This window comes from Somniosus microcephalus, chromosome 34 (genome assembly GCF_052327205.1).
Source record: "Somniosus microcephalus isolate GS21.2 chromosome 34, FLI_Smic_1.0, whole genome shotgun sequence".
NCBI classification, from domain to species: domain Eukaryota; kingdom Metazoa; phylum Chordata; class Chondrichthyes; order Squaliformes; family Somniosidae; genus Somniosus; species Somniosus microcephalus.
In genome coordinates, this window is record NC_141020.1 from 3,932,508 (window position 1) to 3,954,075 (window position 21,568).

A 21,568-nucleotide genomic window follows, 5' to 3' on the forward strand; every position below is an offset into this window, starting at 1 on the left:
TGAAGGCACTATATAAATACAAGTTGTTGTTGTTGTAATTGGAATGATGATTACTTCTGTTCGGCTGACTGATTGTGTTTGTCTGTGGAAAATTTTACACTTGTGGTTATGCAAATAGATTCTATCGGAAAATTAAAACTGTAATCAAACAAGTGGAAACTCAATGCCCAGCTGCGAGCAGATGTTATTTTTTTTTAATCCCTCATAATTTTGAATTATTAATGATATAGACTTCAATTTATTTAACGACTTGCCTAAGTACCAGGCTGATACCTGGGATGGCGGGAATGATGTATGAGGAGAGATTGGGTCGATTAGGCTTATATTCGCTGGAGTTTAGAAGAATGCGAGGGGATCTCAATGAAACTTATAAAATTCTAACAGGACTAGACAGACTAGATGCAGGAAGGATGTTCCCGATGGCGGGGGAGTCCAGAACCAGGGGTCACAGTCTAAGGTTAAGGGGTAAGTCATTTAGGACAGAGATGAGGAGGAATTTCTTCACCCAGAGAGTGGTGAACCTGTGGAATTCTCTACCACAGAAGGCAGTTGAGGCCAATTCATTAAATATATTCAAGAAGGAGTTAGATATATTTCTTAAGGCTAAAGGGATCAAGGGGTATGGGGAGAAGGCAGGGACAGGGTACTGAATTTGGATGATCAGCCATGATCTCATTGAATGGTGGAATAGGCTCGAGGGGCCGAATGGCCGACTCCTGCTCCTATCTTCTATGTTTCTATGTCTCTTGCCTAATCACAGTAGCCCTCGATATAAATGTGAAAGTTTTTAAATGATATTTGTAATTTTTTTTTAATGATAAAAGGCATCATGTTTTTTTCCTCCCCCCAGGCTGAGAGACACGTCTATAAATTCTCACAGGTCCTCATTGTGATGTAAAAGTCACCCGCAGTTGAAATAATTATCCCTGACAGCCCACCCACCCCTCCTCAACTTTGATTTATTTACTAAGCACATTATATATTGGAGGAGGCGGGTGGAGAGGGAGAGAGAGAGAGATAACCAAATTTTAAAAAGGTGGAAATTAATAAATTATTAAAGTAGGAAATGAAGAGGAATCCTGGTCGTTGTAACTTGTCGGTGACGTCAGTTACAGGGAAGGGGAAACGCAAGTTGGATTAAAAGCTGCTTCTGGAAGTCGAGTTGGACAAAGAACAAGGTCTAGAGGTGGGAGGGGACAGGTTATTGCACTTGTCTTTTCTCAAAAACTCTTTTTCCCAATCGATTGGAATTTCTGGTCAACAGTGCAGAGCGGCGTTAGTCAGTTTCGCAGGTTAGCGAGTCAGTTTCAGGTAAAGGTGTGTGTGTGTGAGTGAGTGAGTGAGTTTCGCCATGGCGCTGGAGAGACTCCCTCGCTGCCTCTTGTTGGCGGCTCTGATGTTCCTCAGCCCGGCCACCCGCGGCTCTCTGGCCGAGCCGGTTGCCGGGGACAAGTGCCCGAGCTCCTACAACATCTCCGAGGAAACCTCCCTTCACCCCAAGAGCTTCCAGGACGGGGCCGAGCTCCTGGGCACCGCCTTGGTCAACAGCTCGCTGCGCTGCAGATCCGAGTGCTGCTCCACCAGGCGCTGCAACCTGGCCCTGCTGCAGGAGATCTCGCCGGGGAAGATGACCTGCCACCTCGTCCACTGTTCGGGCAGCCCGAAGTCAGCCTGCACCCTCATCTCTCGCCCCGGCTACCAGGCCAGCATCAACTCGGCTGCTGTGTCCAAAAGCGTGGACCCCAGTGACATTCCACCAGGTAATTGGACTATGTCTATATCAGTCTTCTTCTTATCGTGTCCACGGACAGTCTATACATAGCCCAGCCAGAACTGGACACATTTTTGCACCTTGTTGTTGAATTCGGCAAGTCATATGTCTATGACTCTCAGTTCTGACGAAGGGTTTCGACCCGAAACATTGACTCTGTCTCGCTCTCCATGGATGTTGCCTGGCCTGCTGAGTTTTTCCAGCGTTTTCTGTTATTTTGGATTATGTCTAGTCTCTCTCTTCGCCCCCCACCCCAGACTTGTGGCTCACCTGATTCTCTGGGGAGTTAAGTTTGAAACCATTCTGGACAAAAGCGGCGGGCAAAACTCGTGAATTTAAATTTGCCCTCTCGATAGTCTTGTACAGGTAATTGAGTGAAGCCCCCCTTAGTTACCTGGACCTTGATTGTAGCCTTTTTGAAGTATTGGGCGCTAGCTTAAAGGTGATTTAATATAACCTCGCCTTCCTGTTTCCATGGGGAGATTTGAGGGAGAGGCGCAGTGAATTATTCAAGAATATTTCTGAACTCTAAGCTTTTTTTTGTGTGTGTGCTGGGGGTGGGGACCGACGTGTAGAACACAGCTTTGTTTGTGTTGTTTACCAGGGTGGGGGAGGGGTGAAGGGAAATCGCCTCTCCTCTCCAAAACATGAGTTTGAACTTTTATTTTTTAATTTGTGTTTTTCTTTGTCTTCCCTCCATGCAAGTTAGAATGAGAACAGGAGAAGGGAGGGTGTCTGTAACCAGGAAATAATGCCACTTAATAACATGGCGACATTAAAAAGGGGAGTAGTTTTACCTGGGAATGTGCCATGGAAAGTTTTGTGGTAGAGAGGAGAGGATTGGAAGGTCACATTTCCTGTGTAGTGGCGTCCTGTGCCAGTAACCGGGTGATGGTATGTTGGCAAAATTCAAATCGAGTGGTTAGTAATTCAATAAATGGAACGGCTTCAAAAAACAAGGGGTGTTGGCCAATGATCTGTGAGGCAGTGAAAATCCTTCCTCTCCCTCTGTATTGTGTTGATATAAAAGTGTTTATCATTACCTGCATCTGAATGTCCCTATCAGAAGAGGAGGAGGCCATTCGGCCCCTCGATCCTCTTCTGCCATTCTATTCGATCACACCTGATCTGCACCACACCTCCACTTAGACGCCTTCGCTCCATATCCCTTGATAGCCTTACCCCAAATTGGTTTCTTTATCGACCTCAGTCTTGAAAATTTCCATTGAACTGGAATCCATAGCCTTTTGGGGAGCGAGTTCTAGATTTCCCCAACCTTTTTGCATGAAAAATGTTTCCTGATTTAATTCTTAAATGGCTTGGCACTAATTTTAAGATTATGCCCTCTTGTGCTTGATTTCCCCACAGGAGGAAATATTTCCCTGTATCTATCCTGTTGAATCCTATTATTATTTTAATCACCAGATCACCCCTCAACCTCGAAACTCAAGATTACTAAGCTGATCCAATCTGTCCGCTTAACTCTTTTTTTAAGGAGATAAAAACCTTGCATTTCTGGAGTGCCTTTCACAACCTCGGGACGTCCCAAAGTGCTTTACAGTCAATGAAGTACTTTTGAAGTGTAGTCACTGTTGTAGGAAATGGGGCAGCCAATTTGCGCACAGCAATCTCCCACAAACAGCAATGTGATAATGACCAGATAATCTGATTTGGTTAAGGAATAAATATTGGCCAGAGCACCGGGGATAACTCCTCCCCCCCCTGCTCTTCTTCAAAATAGTGGCCATGGGATCTTTTACGTCCATCGGAGAGAGCAGATGGGGCCTCGGTTTAACGTCTCCTATCTTCTATATTCAAGAAGGAGTTAGATATATTTCTTGAGGCTAAAGGGATATGGGGAGAAGGCAGGGACAGGGCACTGAATTTGGATGATCAGCCATGATCTCATTAAATGGCGGAGCAGGCTCGAGGGGCCGAATGGCCTACTCCTACTCCTACTCCTGCTCCTATCTTCTATCTCACCTGAAAGGCGGCACCTCCGACAGTGCGGCACTCCCTCAGCATTGCACTGGGAGTGTCAGCCTGGATTTTGTGCTCGAGTCTCTGGAGTGGGACTTGAACCCACGACCTTCTGTCTCTGAGGTGAGAGTGCTGCCCACTGAGCCACAGCTGACCCCTTTAGTCCTGGTATCCGTCTAGTGTGTCTGCGCTCTGCCCCTTTCTAAGGACAGTATATCCTTGCTGAGATGTGGTACCCAGAACTGACCACTGTACTCCAAATGGGCTCTGTACAACTGGAACTTAATGGTGGGAAATATGGAGATGGCAAAAACACTGAATATTTTGTATCAGTCTTTACAGTAGAGGACACTAAGAATATCCAACACTGGACAAACAGGGGGCTATGGGGGGGAGGAGCTAAACACGATCAAAATCACTAAGGAAGTGGTACTCGGTAAAATAATGGGACTCAAGGCGGATAAATCACCTGGACCGGATGGCTTACATCCTAGGGTCTTGAGGGAAGTGGCGGTAGGGATTGTGGATGCATTGGTAATAATTTTCCAAAACTCCCTGGACTCGGCAAAGGTCCCGGCAGACTGGAAAACTGCTAATGTAACACCCTTATTTAAAAAGGCCAGTAGACAGAAGGCTGGAAACTATAGACCGGTTAGCCTAACATCTGTGGTAGGTAAAATTTTGGAGTCTATTATTAAGGAGACAGTAACAGGACATTTGGATAATCATAATTTAATAGGACAAAGTCAGCATGGTTTTATGAAAGGGAAGTCATGTTTGACAAATTTGCTGGAGTTCTTTGAGGAAGTAACATATAGGGTGGATAAAGGGGAACCAGTGGACGTAGTGTATTTAGACTTCCAAAAGGCATTTGACAAGGTGCCACACAAACAATTATTGCTTAAGATAAAAAATCACGGGATTGGGGGTAATATTCTGGCATGGATAGAGGATTGGCTATCTAACAGAAGGCAGAGAGTTGGGATAAATGGTTCATTCTCAGACTGGCAATCAGTAACTAGTGGTGTTCCGCAGGGGTCAGTGCTGGGTCCCCAACTCTTTACAATCTATATTAATGATTTGGAGGAGGGGACCGAGTGTAACATATCAAAGTTTGCAGATGATACTAAGATGGGAGGGAAAGTAGTGAGTGAGGAGGACATAAAAAACCTGCAAGGGGACATAGACAGGCTAAGTAAGTGGGCAGAGATTTGGCAGATGGAATACAATACTGGAAAGTGTGAGGTTATGCACTTTGGTAGGAAAAATCGTAGAGCAAGTTATTATCTTAATGGCAAGAAACTGGAAAGTACTGAAGTACAAAGGGATCTGGGGGTCCTGGTGCACGAAACTCAAAAGGCTAGTATGCAGGTGCAGCAAGTGATTAAGAAGGCCAATGGAATGTTGGCTTTCATTGCTAGGGGGATAGAATATAAAAATAGGGAGGTATTGCTTCAGTTGTACAAGGTATTGGTGAGACCGCACCTGGAATACTGCATACAGTTTTGGTGTCCATACTTAAGAAAAGACATACTTGCTCTCGAATCAGTACAAAGAAGGTTCACTCGGTTAATCCCGGGGATGAGGGGATGGACGTATGAGGAGAGGTTGAGTAGATTGGGACTCTACTCATTGGAGTTCAGAAGAATGAGAGGCGATCTTATTGAAACATATAAGATTGTGAAGGGGTTGGATCGGGTGGATGCGGGGAGGATGTTCCCGATGATGGGTGAAACTAGAACTAGGGGGCATAGTCTTAGAATAAGGGGCTGCTCTTTCAAAACTGAGATGAGGAGGAACTACTTCACTTGGAGGGTGGTAGGTCCATGGAATATGCTGCCCCAAAAAGCTGTAGAAGCTACATCATTACATAAATTTAAAACAGAAATAGACAGTTTCCTAGAAGTAAAGGGAATTAAGGGTTACGGGGAGCGGGCAGGAATTTGGACATGAGTCTAGGTTCGGATCGGTCATGGCCCTGTGGGTAGCGGAGCGGGCCCAGGGACCGTGTAGCCTGATCCTGCTCCTAGTTCATGTGTCTAATTCTGTTAGATTCAGGAGATGGTTCTGTGATAGTAGATTGGCGGTTAGGATCAGATCAGCCATGATCTTATTGAATGGCGGAGCAGGCTCGAGGGGCCGATTGGCCTACTCTTGCTCCTATTTCTTATGTTCTTATGTTCTTCACTTTTGAATTCCAACCTTGAGATAAAGACCAATATCCTGTCAGCCTTTTTGATTACTTTTTGCACCTGTACTCTTAACTAGCTTGTAGTGATCTGTGTATGGGGACAAAAGGTTCTGAATATTCCTTGATCTATCTTCCCAGTGAAATGTTTATAGCATGGACCTCTGGAGTGTACAAATGGTTTGAATCATTTTTTTGCTTCATGGTGCCAAAGCATTAGGGTGGGCTCAGGACTATTTAGGCGAGAGAAACCGGACCTTGTGTACTTCAAGGGGCATGGTCTCAACTTGATGGTTTTATGCAGGAAAGTTGATGTTTACTGATTTCTTTCCACCATAATTTCATGGATTTCTGATCTGTTTTTAGAAACCCGGCATTCTCTTGGTCTTTGCGCTTAACAACGTTCCCTGAGATGTCTGCCCATATTTAATAGGTTTGTTCTTGGGATGTGGACAAGCCAATAGTTATTGCCCGTCCCTCCTTGCCCTGAGAGGATTAAGAGTCGTCCTTGTAGTGTGGGACTGGAGTCAGGTGCAGGCCAGATTGGGGAGGGGGGCAGGCTGTGTTCCCTGAAGGACTTTGGTGAGCCAGTTGGGTTTTTAATGACAATCCAGCAGCTTTCTTGGCCCTTTTTCTGGTTCCAGCCCACAAATGGAGATTAATTGAATTCAGTTTCAGAACTTGAACTCGGTCTCTGGGTCACCCGTCCTGTACCGTAGCCACTCTGTACGTAGCCCATTGGTGACATCGTGATGTTCACGACATCGCCAACATGCGTGTACATCTTGGCACCCGATTTTTCAGTACCAAATTCTTTCAAGGGAGTTGAGGGATTGAGATGAGTTTAACAGTGAGGGTCGATTTAATGTCTCTCTAATGGGATAAATCAGCTCTTGGCATTTGCCATTCTCTGTGTTTTTTAAATCAAGAACATAAACAATAGGAGCAGGAATAGGCCACTTGGCCCCGCGAGCCTGCTCCGCCATTCAATAAGATCATGGCTGATCTTGGGCTCAAAGCCACTTCCCCGCCCGCTCCCCATAACCCTTCACCCCCTTATCTTACAAAAATCTGTCTATCTCCACCTTCAATGTATTTAATGACCCAGCCTCCACGGCTCTCTGGGGCAGAGAATTCCACAGATTTACGACCCTCAGAGAAGAAATTCCTCCTCATCTCAGTTCTAAAAGGGCGACCCTTTATTCTGAAACTGTGCCCCCGAGTTCTAGATTTCCCCACGAGGGAAACATCCTCTCTGCATCTACCTTGTCAAGCCCCCTCAGTATCTTATATGTTTCAATAAGATCACCTCTTGTTCTGGAATTCTGTGTAAATTGGAAACACACTGGTATAGGATCCTGGTGAGACCACACCTGGAGTATTGTGTAGAGTTTTGGTCTCCATACCTAAGGAAGGATATACTTGCCATAGAGCGAGTGCAACGAAGGTTCACCAGACTGGTTCCTGGGATGGGGGGATTGTCCTATGAGGAGAGATTGAGTAGACTAGGCCTATATTCTCTAGAGTTTAGAAGAATGAGAGGTGACCTCATTGAAACATACAAAATTCTTAAGGGGCTTGACAGGGTAGATGCAGGGAGGATGTTTCCCCTGGCTGGAGAGTCGAGAACCAGGGGTCACAGTCTCAGAATAAGGGGTCGGCGATTTAGGACCGAGATGAGGAGGAATTTCTTCACTCAGGGTGGTGAATCTTTGGAATTCTCTACCCCAGAGGCTGTGGAGGCTCAGTCGTTGAGTATATTCAGGACGGAGATCGATAGATTGTTGGATATTAAGATAATCAAGGGATACGGGGATAGTGCAGGAAAGTGGAGATGAGGTCGAAGATCCGCTCTGGACACCACAGCTCAGGAAGCATATATCGGCCTTGGAGGAGGTGCAGAGCAGATTCACCAGAATAATACGCGGGGCTAAAGGGGTTAGATTGCGAGGACAGGTTTCACAGGTTAGGCTTGTTGTCCCTTGAATAGAGAAGATTAAGGGGTGATCTAATGGAGGTGTTTGAGATGATTAAAGGAGTTGATGGGGTAGAGAGAGCGAAAAACTATTTCCTCTGGTTGGGGGAGTCCAGAACAAGGGGACAGAACCTTAAAATTAGAGCCAGGCTGTTCAGGGGTGATGTCAGGAAGCACTTCTTCACACAAAGGGCAGTGGAAATCTGGAACACTCTTTCCCCCCACCCCCCCCTCAAAGAATTGAAATGTTCAAAACTGAGATTGATAGATTTTTGTTAAGGAGCCAAGACAGGTAAATCGAGTTGAGATGCAGATCAGCCAGGATCTAATGGAATGGCGGAACAGGCTGGAGGGGTTGAATGTCCTACTCCCTATGTTCCTACTTGGTGAGGTCTTACCGCAAAATTTAAGAAAACTTTAATGTTCCCTGAAAAATAGTGAAAAATTGTGACGGCACTGGTCGAGTTTGACTTTTGTGAATTTTGCCTTTTGCTGTCCTCCTGGTTGTTGCGTTGACACTTGGACATTCAACCATTTTTTTACCTCTTTGCATTTGGCCGTGTACGGCACGAATTGGATGCAGGGTGGCAGCTTTCTGAATTCTTTCTATATTTTTGCTCCTCATTTTCCCCCCCCCCCCCCCCCCCTCAAAACAACTTGCTCCAATCACTTATTACTCGCTCCCGCAGACTGAACGGTTCCCCGTCGAAATGAGTGTTTAATTGTGGCGCTGGAGCTATCTGCAGGGATGAGGAGCACTTTGGGCAGAACTCCTGAGATGTGATGTCATTTGGGTGGGATTGTGTGTGTCCAGGCCACATTGACACAAAACGCCAGTCCTCCGAGCTAACTGGCACCATTCTCTGAAGGCGAGGATGTAGCAATAAAGGGCACCTGGCAAGCCGACAGTGAGAAACCTCTGGCATCAAAGGGCCATTCAATTAAATGCACGTAATTCCCCTCCAAGGTTTGTCACCAAACTCTGGCATCTTACTTGGTCTGTGTAGTCTCATCTTGCAACCTCTATTCTACCCCCAGACTGGGGATATTGCCTGGGGGAACTGGGGGTGTGGGGCTAGTGGGGAAGAGGTCCTGCTGTAACCCATTCCAATCTCAATCACTTGAAAGGTGGTTTGATGATTGCCCGCAAATAGTTAATGACCTAGGATAGTGTTGAACAATCAAGGGAGGTTCGGTAAGTTTTATAGCTGGCATCTATTGCTTTATGAGCTGAACTTTGGCAGTCGGAAAAGCGACACCCACACTGATTTCTGAGCTGCAGGGAGTGTTCGACACAATCACTATCTCTATTGTGCTGTCAAACGATGAGAATACTAAATCCAGCAAAACTAGTCTGGCCAATATATGGATCAGTACATCGCAGAGATAAAAGTCGGGCTTGTGACTAAAGTTAATGGGCGTCAAAGTCGATGACTGTCACTGTGGTGAAGAAATTAGTCATTTAGTGGGCCGACAGCACAATCCGTGGAATCGGGGGCTGAGCCCTCTGAGGAATGTGTCTTAAGACCTTTTTTGGAAAATGATTCCTAAACTCATTGACGTAAATGAACCTGGGGCTGCTTCTCTCTTATTCACCGTCAAGCGAGGGCTGTATTCCCTGGAATTTAGAAGATCTAAGGGGTGATCTGATCGAAGTTCTCAAGATATTAAGGGGACCCGATAGGGTAGTTAGAGAGAGAAACTATTTCTGCTGGTTGGGGATTCTAGGACTAGGGGGCATAGCCTAAAAATTAGAGCCAGACCTTTCAGGAGTGAAGTTAGGAAACACTTCGACACACAAAGGGTGGGAGAAGTTTGGAACTCTCTTCCGCAAATGGCCATTGATGCTGGGTCAATTGTTAATTTTAAATCTGAGAGTGATAGCTTTTTGTTAACCAAAGGTATTAAGGGACACGGGCCAATCACAGATTAGCCACGATCTCATTGAATGGCGGAACAGACTCGAGGGGGTGAACGACCTCCTCCTGTTCTATGTACCGATACATATTTTTAGATCAAAAATGTTTGTGTAGAAATTGTGGCCTAGATTTTCTACCCATTTTTATCCAATAGTTGGACTTCTAACTCTTTCACTCACCACATTATCTTTCCTTAGCTCGGAGTATTCTCCAGACTGGTCCTGATGTCTTGTTCTTGCTTTACTGCTCCTGCTGCTGCTTCTCCTGTATATAGACCAAAATATCTTTCATATTTGTGGAGCGAGAAAGAGAGTTAACGTTTCAGGTCAATGACCCTTTGTCTGATGAAGGGTCATCGACCTGAAACGTTAACTCTCTTTCTCTTTCCACGGATGCTGCCTGACCTGCTGAGTATTTCCAGCATTTTCTGTTTTTTATTCCAGATTTCCAGCATCCGCAGTATTTTGTTTTTGTATCTTTCATCTTTGTCGGGGTAACTCGGTGAATTAGACACCCCCTGTTTTTTTTTTTCCCACTTCATCAGCCTGGTTTTTGAATCCCGCTCGGACTATGTGGAGGGACGGCTTTGGCTGTAAAGGATTATTCCCGATCGGAGAGAGGCGCTCAAATCTTCCTGGTGGCCATGGAAGCACAGACGCAAAACTGTGCCGAGTTTGGCGCTAAGTTGGAATCTCGCGCTGGTCACAGGCTGGCCGCTGTGGGGTGGGGGGTGGGGGGAAATGAGAAGACATTGTTTTGGAGCAGAGCAAAGTTGACTTTGCTTTGAATCTGCTCGTGCTCTGACTGTCCTACAACAGGGGAGCATCTCGCATCCCTGCGCTGGATCCCCTTATTTCGAGTGCACAACTTAGTATTTTATATACCTGAGGTACCCCATTCTTGACCAACATACCAGGGTCGGTTTAACGTTTATCTGACGGAGCGGGGGTGACGGAAGCTGCATCTGTCACTCGTGATATTTACGCAATTTAAATGCACGTAACAACAACAACAACTTTCGTTTATCTCGCGCCTTTAACGTCGTAAAATGTCCCGAGGCGCTTCACACATTTTGACACCGAGCCACAGAAATATTAGGACAGGCGTCCAAAAGCTTGGTCAAAGGGGTAGATTTTAAGGAACGTCTTAAAGGAGGAGAGAGAGGCGGAGAGGTTTAGGGAGGGAATTCCAGAGCTCGGCCCAGGCGGCTGAAGGCACGGCCGCCCATGGTGGAGCGATGGGAATCGGGGATGGGCAAGAGCCCAGAATTGGAGGAGTGCAGAGATCTCGGAGGGTTGTAGGGCTGGAGGAGGCTACAGAGATAGGGAGGGTTGTAGGGGCTGGAGGCGGTTACAGAGATAGGGAGGGTTGTAGGACTGGAGGAGGTTAGAGATAGGGAGGGTTGTAGGGGCTGGAGGAGGTTACAGAGATAGGGAGGGTTGTAGGGCTGGAGGCGGTTACAGAGATAGGGAGGGTTGTAGGACTGGAGGAGGTTACAGAGATAGGGAGGGTGTAGGGGGCTGGAGGAGGTTACAGAGATAGGGAGGGTTGTAGGGCTGGAGGCGGTTACAGAGATAGGGAGGGTTGTAGGACTGGAGGAGGTTACAGAGATAGGGAGGGTTGTAGGGCTGGAGGAGGTTACAGAGATAGGGAGGGTTGTAGGGCTGGAGGAGGTTACAGAGATAGGGAGGGGTGAGGGATTTGAACACACAGGTGAGAATTTTAAATTCGAGGTGTTGCCAGACCAGGATAGATAGATCTGCTAAAAGGAGGATGGCAAAACAGTGCCGAGGGTAGAGGCTGAAATGTTAAGTGAGATAGAGTCATTACGGCACAGAAGGAGGCCGTTCGGCCCTTCGAGTCCATGCCAGCTCTCTGTAGAGCAATCCAGTCAGTCCCATTCCCCCACTCTATTCCCCATTGGCGGTCGTGCCTTCTGCTGCCTGGGCCCTAGGCTCTGGAATTCTCTTCCCTAAACCTCTCCGCCTCGCTACCTCTCTTTCCTCCTTTAAGACGCTCCTTAAAACCTACCTTTTTGACCAAGCGTTTGGTCACCTGTCCTAATTTCTCCTTATGTGGATCGGTGTCATTTTTTGTCTTATAATACTCCTGTGAAGCGCCTTGGGACGTTTTACTACGTTAAAGGCGCTATATAAATAAAGTTGTTGAGAGAGTAAGATAGATAAGCTAAATACATGGCTTGAGCAGTGGTGCAAGGGAGAGGGATTTAAATTCTTGAGGCATTGGAACCAGTTCTTGGGGAGGAGTGACCTGTACCAAGGGGACGGTCTACACCTGAACTGTGAGGGAGCCGATGTCCTCGGGGTAATATTTTCTAGGGCGGTTCGGGAGGATTTAAACTAATTTGGCAGGGGGATGGGAACCTAGGTAGTGGAAAAGAGGGAAGTCATATGAAGTCAGAAATAGATGGTAGAAAGGTGAGAAGCAATAAGCAAAGGAGAGAAACACAAAGGGCCAAACTAATTCATAATGAGAGTGTGAAAAAAGCAAGCCTGAAGGCTTTGTATCTTAATGCTAGAAGCATTAGGAACAAGGTGGATGAATTAGTTGTGGAAATAGAGGTAAACAAGTATGATTTGATTGGGATTACAGGAACGTGGCTGCAGGGTGGGCAAGGCTGGGAACTTAACATCCAGGGATATACAATATTTAGGAAGGATCGGCAAAAAGGTAGGGGAGGTGGGGTAGCATTGCTGGTAAAGGAGGGGATTAATGCAATGGAAAGGAAGGATATTAACTCGGATGAAACGGAATCTGTATGGGTAGAAATGAGAAATAGCAAGGGGAGGAAAACGTTAGTGGGTGTGATATATAGGCCTCCAAATAGTAATATGGAGGTGAGGGAAGGCATAAAAAGGGAAATTAGAGAAGCGTGCGATAAGAGCACAGCTGTCATCATGGGTGACTTTAATTTACATATTGATTGGACTACCCAAATTAGTAAAAATTCTGAGGAGGAGGAATTCCTGGAATGTTTTCGGGACGGTTATCTGGACCAATATGTCGAGGAGCCGACTCGAGATCAGGCCATTTTAGACTGGGTATTGTGCAATGAGAAGGGACTTACCAGCAACCTTCTTGTACGAGGCCCCTTGGGTCAGAGCGATCATAATATGATCGAGCTCTCAGTCGAGATGGAGAGTGAGGAAATTGAATCAGAGACTAAGGTCCAGAACTTAAATAAAGGGAATTACGAGGGTATGAGACGGGAATTGGGTAAGATTGATTGGGTGGTGTTTCTGGGGGGATTGACAGTGGATAGACAATGGCAAGCATTCAAAGATAGAATGGAAGAATTCCAGAACATGTTTATACCGGTTTGGCATAAAAATAAACCTAAAAAGGTGACTCAACCGTGGATAACGAGGGAAATTAGGGACAGCATAAAATCAAAAAAAGGGCATATCAACTGGCAAAAAAAAGCACCAGACCGGAAGATTGGGGGCAGTACAGGATACAGCAAAAGAGGACAAAGGGATTAATCAGGAAGGGGAAAATAGAATACGAAAGTAAACTTGCAGCAAACATAAAGACAGACTGCAAAAGCTTTTATCGGTATATCAGGAGGAAAAGACTGGTAAAATCCCAAGTCGGTCCCTTGCAGTCCGATTCGGGAGAATATATAATGGAGAATAAGGAAATGGCAGACCAATTAAACTCATACTTTGGTTCTGTATTCACAAAGGAGGACACAAATAACCTCCCAGGAATATCGGCAAACATAGGGACTAATGAGAGGGAGGAGCTGACAGAAATTAATATCTCTAGGGATATGGTGTTGGGTAAGTTGAGGGGACTGAAGGCCGACAAATCCCCGGGGCCTGATAAACTACATCCTAGGGTACTTAAGGAGGTGGCCCTGGAGATAGCAGATGCTCTAAGGATCATCTTCCGGAACTCCATTGACTTGGGAACAGTACCCGTGGATTGGAGGGTAGCTAATGTTACCCCAATATTTAAAAAGGGGGGTAGAGAGAAAGCAGGGAATTATAGACCAGTAAGCCTTACATCGGTTGTGGGCAAAATGCTAGAGTCCATTATTAAGGATAAAATAGCGGAGCACTTGACAAATGGGGAAAGGATCGGACAGAGTCAACATGGATTTACAAAGGGTAAATCGTGTTTGACTAATCTGCTGGAATTTTTTGAGGAAGTAACTGGTAAAATAGATGGGGGAGAGCCAGTGGATGTGGTGTACCTTGACTTCCAGAAAGCCTTCGATAAGGTTCCACACAAAAGATTATCATGCAAAATTAAGGCTCATGGGATTGGGGGCAAAGTATTAACGTGGATAGAGAACTGGCTGGCGGATAGAAAACAGAGAGTTGGAATAAACGGCTCGTTTTCGGAGTGGCAGGCAGTGACCAGCGGGGTGCCGCAAGGATCTGTCCTGGGACCCCAGCTGTTCACAATATATATAAATGATCTGGATCAGGGAATTGGATGCAATATTTCCAAATTCGCTGATGACACTAAACTAGGAGGAGGGGTGGGCTCTGATGAGGATGTCAGGAGGCTACAGTGCGATTTGGACAGGTTGGGGGAATGGGCGGATACGTGGCAGATGCACTATAATGTGGATAAATGCGAGGTTATCCACTTTGGGGGTAAAAACATGAGGGTAGATTATTATCTAAATGGCAATAGATTGGGAGATGGGGAAGTGCAGAGGGACCTGGGTGTTCTTGTGCACCAGTCACTGAAGGAGAGCATGCAGGTGCAACAGGCGATTAAGAAGGCAAATGGTATGTTGGCCTTCATATCAAGGGGGTTCGAGTATAGGAATAGGGATACCTTACTACAGCTGTACAAGGTGCTGGTGAGACCGCATCTGGAGTATTGTGTACAGTTTTGGTCGCCCCATCTGCGGAAGGATGTTCTTGCCATGGAAAGAGTGCAACGGCGATTCACCAGGCTGATACCTGGAATGGCGGGAATGACCTACGAAGAGAGATTAAATAGTTTGGGCTTGTACTCACTGGAGTTTAGAAGATTGAGAGGGGATCTCATCGAAACATATAAAATTATGGCAGGCCTGGACAGGCTGAATTCAGAGAGAATGTTTCCAATGGCCGGGGAGCACAGAACCAGGGGCCACAGTCTAAAAATAGCGGGCAAATCATTTAAAACAGAGATGAGGAAGAATTTCTTCACTCAAAGAGTGGTGAGCCTGTGGAATTCCCTGCCACAGAGGGCTGTGAAGGCTAATTCAATAAATATTTTCAAGAGAGAATTGGATATATTTCTGAAGGCTAAGGGGATTAAGGGTTACGGAGAAAAGGCGGGGACGGGGTACTGAACTGGTAAGATCAGCTATGATCTCAGACGAAGATCAGCCATGATCTCATTGAATGGCGGAGCAGGCTCGAAGGGCCGAATGGCCTACTCCTGTTCCTATCTCTATGTTACTATGTTGTTGTAGCCCTGCAAGTTTATTTCCCTCCAGTGCCTATCCAGTCTCCCCTTGAAAACATTGAGTGTCTCCGCTTCCACCACTTCCGTCGGCAGCGAGTTCCAGGTCCTCACCACTCGCTGCGTAAAATGTTTTTCCTCACATCCCCCCTGTATCTCTTGCCCAAAACCTTAAATCTGTGTCCCCTAGTCCTTGTACCATCAACTAGTGGGAACAGCCTTTCCCCGTCTAGCCTATCCAAACCCGTCATAATCTTGTACACCTCTATCAAATCACCCCTCAACCTCCTTTGTTCTAATGAAAACAAATCCAGCTTCTCCAACCTGTCCTTGTAGCTAAGTTCCCCCCATCTCCGGAACCATTCTGGTAAATCTCCTCTGCACCCTCTCAAGGGCCTTCACATCCTTCCTAAAGTGTGGTGACCGGAACTGGATACAATACTCCAGTTGTGGCCTAACCAGCGCTTTCTAAAGGTTCAGCATAACTTCACTACTTTTGTACTCAATACCTCTATTTATGAAGCCCAAGATCCCATATGCTTTGCTAACCACTCTCTCAATATGTCCCGCCACCTTCAGGGATAGGATTTGATCGGAGTGTTGCAGGCAGTAATACATCAAATGGCATCTAGATAATAAAAACAGAGATTTTATTATTTAACTCCTCCTCCTAACCCACACATGTTCCTGAAGAGCATCTATTATCTTCTCGTATACCGTGAAGCACCAGTGTTGTGGATGTCAAATCATGTGATTTGCATTGGGTTGAGCTCAGTGTTTGAAAGTTATTATTGAATCTGCTTCCACCGCCCTTTCAGGCAGCGCGTTCCAGGTCACAACTCGCTGTGTTTATAAAAAAAAAAAAAAAAAAGTCTCCTCCTCTCTCCCTCTGGCTCTTATGCCAATCACCTTCAATCTGTGTCCTCTGGTTACCGACCCTCCTGCCAATGGATAGCTTCTCCCTATCCACTCTGTGTGTCAGCCGTGGCTCAGTGGGCAGCACCCTCGCCTCCGAGTCAGAAGTTGTGGGTTCAAGTCCCGCTCCAGGGACTTGAGCACAAAAATCTAGGCCAACACTCCAGCGCAGTACTGAGGGAGTGCTACACTGTCGGAGGTGCCGTCTTTTGGATGAGACGTTAAACCGAGGCCCCGTCTGCGCTCTCGGGTGGGCGTAAACGGTCCCATGGCACTATTTTGAAGAAGAGCAGGGGAGAGTTCTCCCCGGTGTCCTGGGGCCAATATTTGTCCCTCAATCAACATCACTAAAACAGATGATCTGGTCATTATCACATTGCTGTTTGTGGGAGCTTGCTGTGTGAAAATTGGCTGCCGCATTTCCTACATTACAACAGTGACCACACTTCAAAAGTACTTCATTGGCTGTAAAGAGCTTTGAGACGTCCGGTGGTCGTGAAACATAAGAACATAAGAAACATAAGAACATAAGAAATAGGAGCAGGAGTAGGCCAATCGGCCCCTCGAGCCTGCTCCACCATTCAATAAGATCATGGCTGATCTGATCCTAACCTCAAATCTTCTATCACTCTGCATCCACCCGAACCCATGTGATCTCCCGGGAGAGGCGAAAAACCAGATAAAGACCCAATGGCCAATTTGGGAGAAAAAAATCTGGGAAATTCCTCTCCGACCCATCTAGGCGATCGAAATTCTTCCAGGAGATCACTCTGTCCCTATATTTTCTACAGTACTTACCTTCTGTAAAGGCGATCTCCACCCCAGCCAGGAACAGGAATAAAACCATCTCCTGAAATCTAACAGAATTAGAACACAGTAGGAGCAGAACAAGGCTACACGGCCCCTGGGCCCGCTCCACTACCCACAGGGCCATGACCATTCCGAACCCAGACTCATGTCCAATTTCCTGCCCGCTCCCCGTAACCCTTAATTCCCTTTACTTCTAGGAAACTATCTATTTCTGTTTTAAATTTATTTAATGATGTAGCTTCCACAGCTTTCTGGGGCAGCAAATTCCACAAACCTACCACCCTCTGAGTGAAGAAGTTTCTCCTCATCTCAGTTTTGAATGAGCAGCCCCTTATTTTAAGATTATGCCCCCTAGTTCTAGTTTCACCCATCATTGGGAACATCCTCACCGCATCCACCCGATCAAGCCCCTTCACAATCTTATATGTTTCAATAAGATCGCCTCTCATTCTTCTGAACTCCAATGAGTAGAGTCCCAATCTACTCAACCTCTCCTCATATGACCACCCCCTCATCCCCGGGATTAACCGAGTGAACCTTCTTTGTACTGACTCGAGAGCAAGTATGTCTTTTCTTAAGTATGGACACCAAAACTGTATGCAGTATTCCAGGTGCGGCCTCACCAATACCTTGTACAACTGCAGCAATACCTCCCTGTTTTTATATTCCAACCCCCTAGCAATAAAAGCCAACATTCCATTGGCCGCCTTAATCACTTGCTGCACCTGCATACTAACTTTTTGAGTTTCGTGCACCAGGACCCCCAGATCCCTTTGTACTACAGTACTTTCCAGTTTCTTGCCATTAAGATAATAACTTGCTCTATGATTTTTCCTGCCAAAGTGCATAACCTCACACTTTCCAGTATTGTATTCCATCTGCCAAATCTCTGCCCACTTACTTAGCCTGTCTATGTCCCTTTGCAGGTTTTTTATGTCCTCCTCACTCACTACTTTCCGTCCCATCTTTGTATCATCTGCAAACTTTGATATGTTACACTCGGTCCCCTCCTCCAAATCGTTAATATAGATTGTAAAGAGTTGGGGACCCAGCACTGACCCCTGCGGAACACCACTAGTTACTGGTTGCCAACCTGAGAACGAACCATTTATCCCAATTCTCTGCTTTCTGTTAGAGAGCCAATCCTCCACCCACGCCAGAATATTACCCCCAATCCTGTGATTTTTTATCTTGAGCAATAATCTTTTGTGTGGCACCTTGTCAAATGCCTTTTGGAAGTCTAAATACACTACATCCACTGGTTCCCCTTTATCCACCCTGTATGTTACTTCCTCAAAAAACTCAAGCAAATTTGTTAAACATGACTTCCCCTTCATGAAACCATGCTGAGTTTGCCCTATTAAATTATGTTTATCCAAATGTCCCGTTACTGTCTCCTTAATAATGGACTCTAACATTTTACCAACCACAGATGTTAGGCTAACAGGTCTATAGTTTCCAGCCTTCTGCCTACTGCCCTTTTTAAATAAGGGTGTTACATTAGCAGTTTTCCAATCTGCCGGGACCTTTGCTGAGTCCAGGGAGTTTTGGAAAATTATTACCAATGCATCCACAATCCCTACCGCCACTTCCCTCAAGACCCTAGGATGCAAGCCATCAGGTCCAGGGGATTTATCCGCCTTGAAAGGCGCTATATAAATGTACGTCTTTCTTTCTTGTCAAAATGCATCATAATTTTGAACACCTGTTAAATCTCCCTTAACCTCCACTGCTGTGAGGAGAACCATCCCAATTTCATTCCTGGTAATGGTTTCCTCAGCTTGTCTGGGAGACAGCTGTTGATGTTTGTTTATGGTAGCGTAGGTGGGGGGAAAAGTCCAATCCCTTGTCTGCGCCATAAAGGTCACTTATTGAAGGAAAGGGACTCCTGTGAATGCTCCTGGTGTAACAGTAGAATGCTGTAGGCTCCTATCAGTAGGTTATGTAGTCATTTCCTGGCGGGCGTACAATGCTGCCTCTTCTCTGTGTTGTGTAAGGTGTATCGTGATGTTGCCTTGGTCACGATGCTCGTCCTGGTGTGCGTAACTTTGAGAGGTGCTGCTGCAGGCAATATATGGACCTCTTAACTGTGAGAATCTGTGTTCTAAGTCATGCAGTTAATGATTACATGTGACTGCTTTGGGCTATGTTAAACCAGTTGAACGGGTTTGTGAATTATGGAGTCAGGGACTAAGCTCCCTAAATGTCAGCTATAGTTTAGGAAGGATTAAGCTTCGTCTGTTTGTTTTTTTTCATCTCGGCTTTCACTGGTTTTGCTTAAATGGAAGAATCGCCAACATTAATGGTGACCACTTAAAAGGGCACCGTCTTCATGGGGAAGTGTTTTCATTTTTCTCTTCCTCCCCCTCCCCCCCACCCTCCTTCTCCTTCTTAGGCAGTCCCTCGGAACCGAGGATGACTTGCTTCCACATTAAAAATGAGTTCTCAGGTGACTGATGAGTCCAATGCGGGACCTACAGTCTCTGTCACAGGTGGGGCAGATGGTGGTTGAAGGGGTGGGTGGGTGGGGTGCTTGGTTTGACTTGCGCTGCCTGCGCTTGGCTTCCGCTTGCTCCCGGCGAAGAGACTCGAGGTGTTCGGCGCCTTCCCGGATGCTTCTCCTCCACTTTGTGCGGTCTTGGGCCAGGGATCCCCACCCTAATAATGACTTAAAGTGGCTATTACATTACAACCCCAGACTTCATGTGGAGCCCTAAACTGTGGGGCCCACCGTTCTGTACACGTGCAGACCGACCGGACTCCCTCGTACCTGTGACGTGAGATTGGAGCTCGTGGATGATGCCATTGTGACCCACGCCTTGACATCACCATCTTATTTCCCCCCCGCGCCCCCCCCCCCCCCCCAGCCCCTCCAGGTATCGAGTTGCCAACACTCCAGGATTGGCCTGGAGTCTCCAGAAATTAAAGATTAATCTCCCGAAGAGGGGCCGTTCACTCTCCAATCGGTGTGGGAAGGCGGGGCGTCGTGATGATGGACGTGCCGGGCGACCAATGATGGGGCGGGGCGGGCTGGTTGGGGGGTCATGTGACTAAGCCTCCAGGAAGACGTCCGCAGCACTGGCAGTAGTAACTCTAAAAATAAACGCACCCCGCGGGGGCGGCAGAGGCGAGGGGCCCTGATCGCGGTCCTCACAATAATGAAGCGGGTGACATGGGGAAACTGTTTGCACTTGTGGGCGAGGCCACTAACCGATCAAATAAAGAATTTAGACTGAATTCCTAAACCGAGAGCACTGAGAATGTGGAACTCGTTGCTGCATGGAGTGGTTGAAGCATTGAGGCATTTAAGGGGAGGCTTGATGCATGAAGGAGAAGGGAACATAAGAAATAGGAGCAGGAGGCCATTCGGCCCCTCGAGCCTGCTCCATCGTTCAGTAAGATCATGGCTGATCTGATCTTGGCCCCAACCCCACTTTCCCGCCCGTTCCCCATAACCCTTGACTCTCCTGTAGCTCAAATGTCTGTCTATCTCCACCTTAAATATATTCAGTGACTCCGTCTCCACAGCTCTCTGGGGTAGAGAATTCCAAAGATTCACGACCCTCAGAAGAAATTCTTCCTCATCTCCGTCTTAAATGGGTGCCCCCTTATTCTGAAACTATGCCCCCTAGTTCTAGATTCCCCCACGAGGAGAAACATCCTCTCAGCATCCACCTTGTCAAGCCCCATCAGAATCTTGTATGTTTCACTAAGATCACCTCTCATTCTTCTAAACTCCAATGAGTATAGGCCCAACCTGCCCAACCTTTCCTCATAAGACAACCCCTTCATCTCCGGAATCAACCTCGTGAACCTTCTCTGAACTGCCTCCAATGCAAGTCTATCCCTCCTTAAATAAGGAGACCAAAACTGTACGCAGTACTCCAGGTGTGGCCTCACCAACGCCCCGTACAGGAATAGCCCCACTATTACCTCCTCTTCTAAATATGAGGGCAGGGTGTAAAGAGATAATTTGAGCAGGAGGAGGCTTGTTTATACTCCACACACTGGCATATAGACCAGTAGGGCTGAATGGCCTGTGTGTGTCAAACAAAATATCTCGTCGGTTTATGTTGATGTGGCAATCAGCTGTAAATACCAACACATCTCCTGAAGTGTCCCACATATTAAGAGGCTTTTACCTTTTTTTTTCTCCAAAGAATGTGATGCCCACACTCGGTACGGTAGTCGTGATTATGAGCACCCCAGAGATGGTCGGTTCAAATCCCATCATGCCAATTTGTGAAATTCAATTCAACAAATCTGGTAATTTGTGGGTTGGCAACATTTTAGTATTTATACAACGCCTTTAATGTAGTAAAAGGCCCCAAGGCACTTCACAGGGGCGGTATCAGCGCTCCCTCGGTACTACTTCTTCTTAGGCGGAACCGAGGATGACTTGCTTCCACATTAAAAATGAGTTCTCAGGTGACTGATGAGTCCAATGCGGGACCTACAGTCTCTGTCACAGGTGGGGCAGACGGTGGTTGAAGGGGCGGGTGGGTGGGGTGTTGGGTTGACGTGCGCTCCTTCCGCTGCCTGCGCTTAGCTTCCGCTTGCTCCCGGCGAAGAGACGC

General features: G+C 46.6%; 1 protein-coding gene across 1 annotated transcript in view; it reads left to right on the top strand.

Annotated features, from left to right (window-relative positions):
* Window positions 1-755: 755 nt before the first annotated feature.
* The window catches only part of spint2 (serine peptidase inhibitor, Kunitz type, 2), a 45,056-nt gene continuing 24,243 nt past the window's right edge, over window positions 756-21,568 (top strand). The window contains 1 exon segment of the mRNA XM_085973209.1: window positions 756-1,760. Within this exon segment, the coding sequence (XP_085829335.1) occupies window positions 1,352-1,760 (409 nt within the window). The 5' untranslated portion in view covers window positions 756-1,351.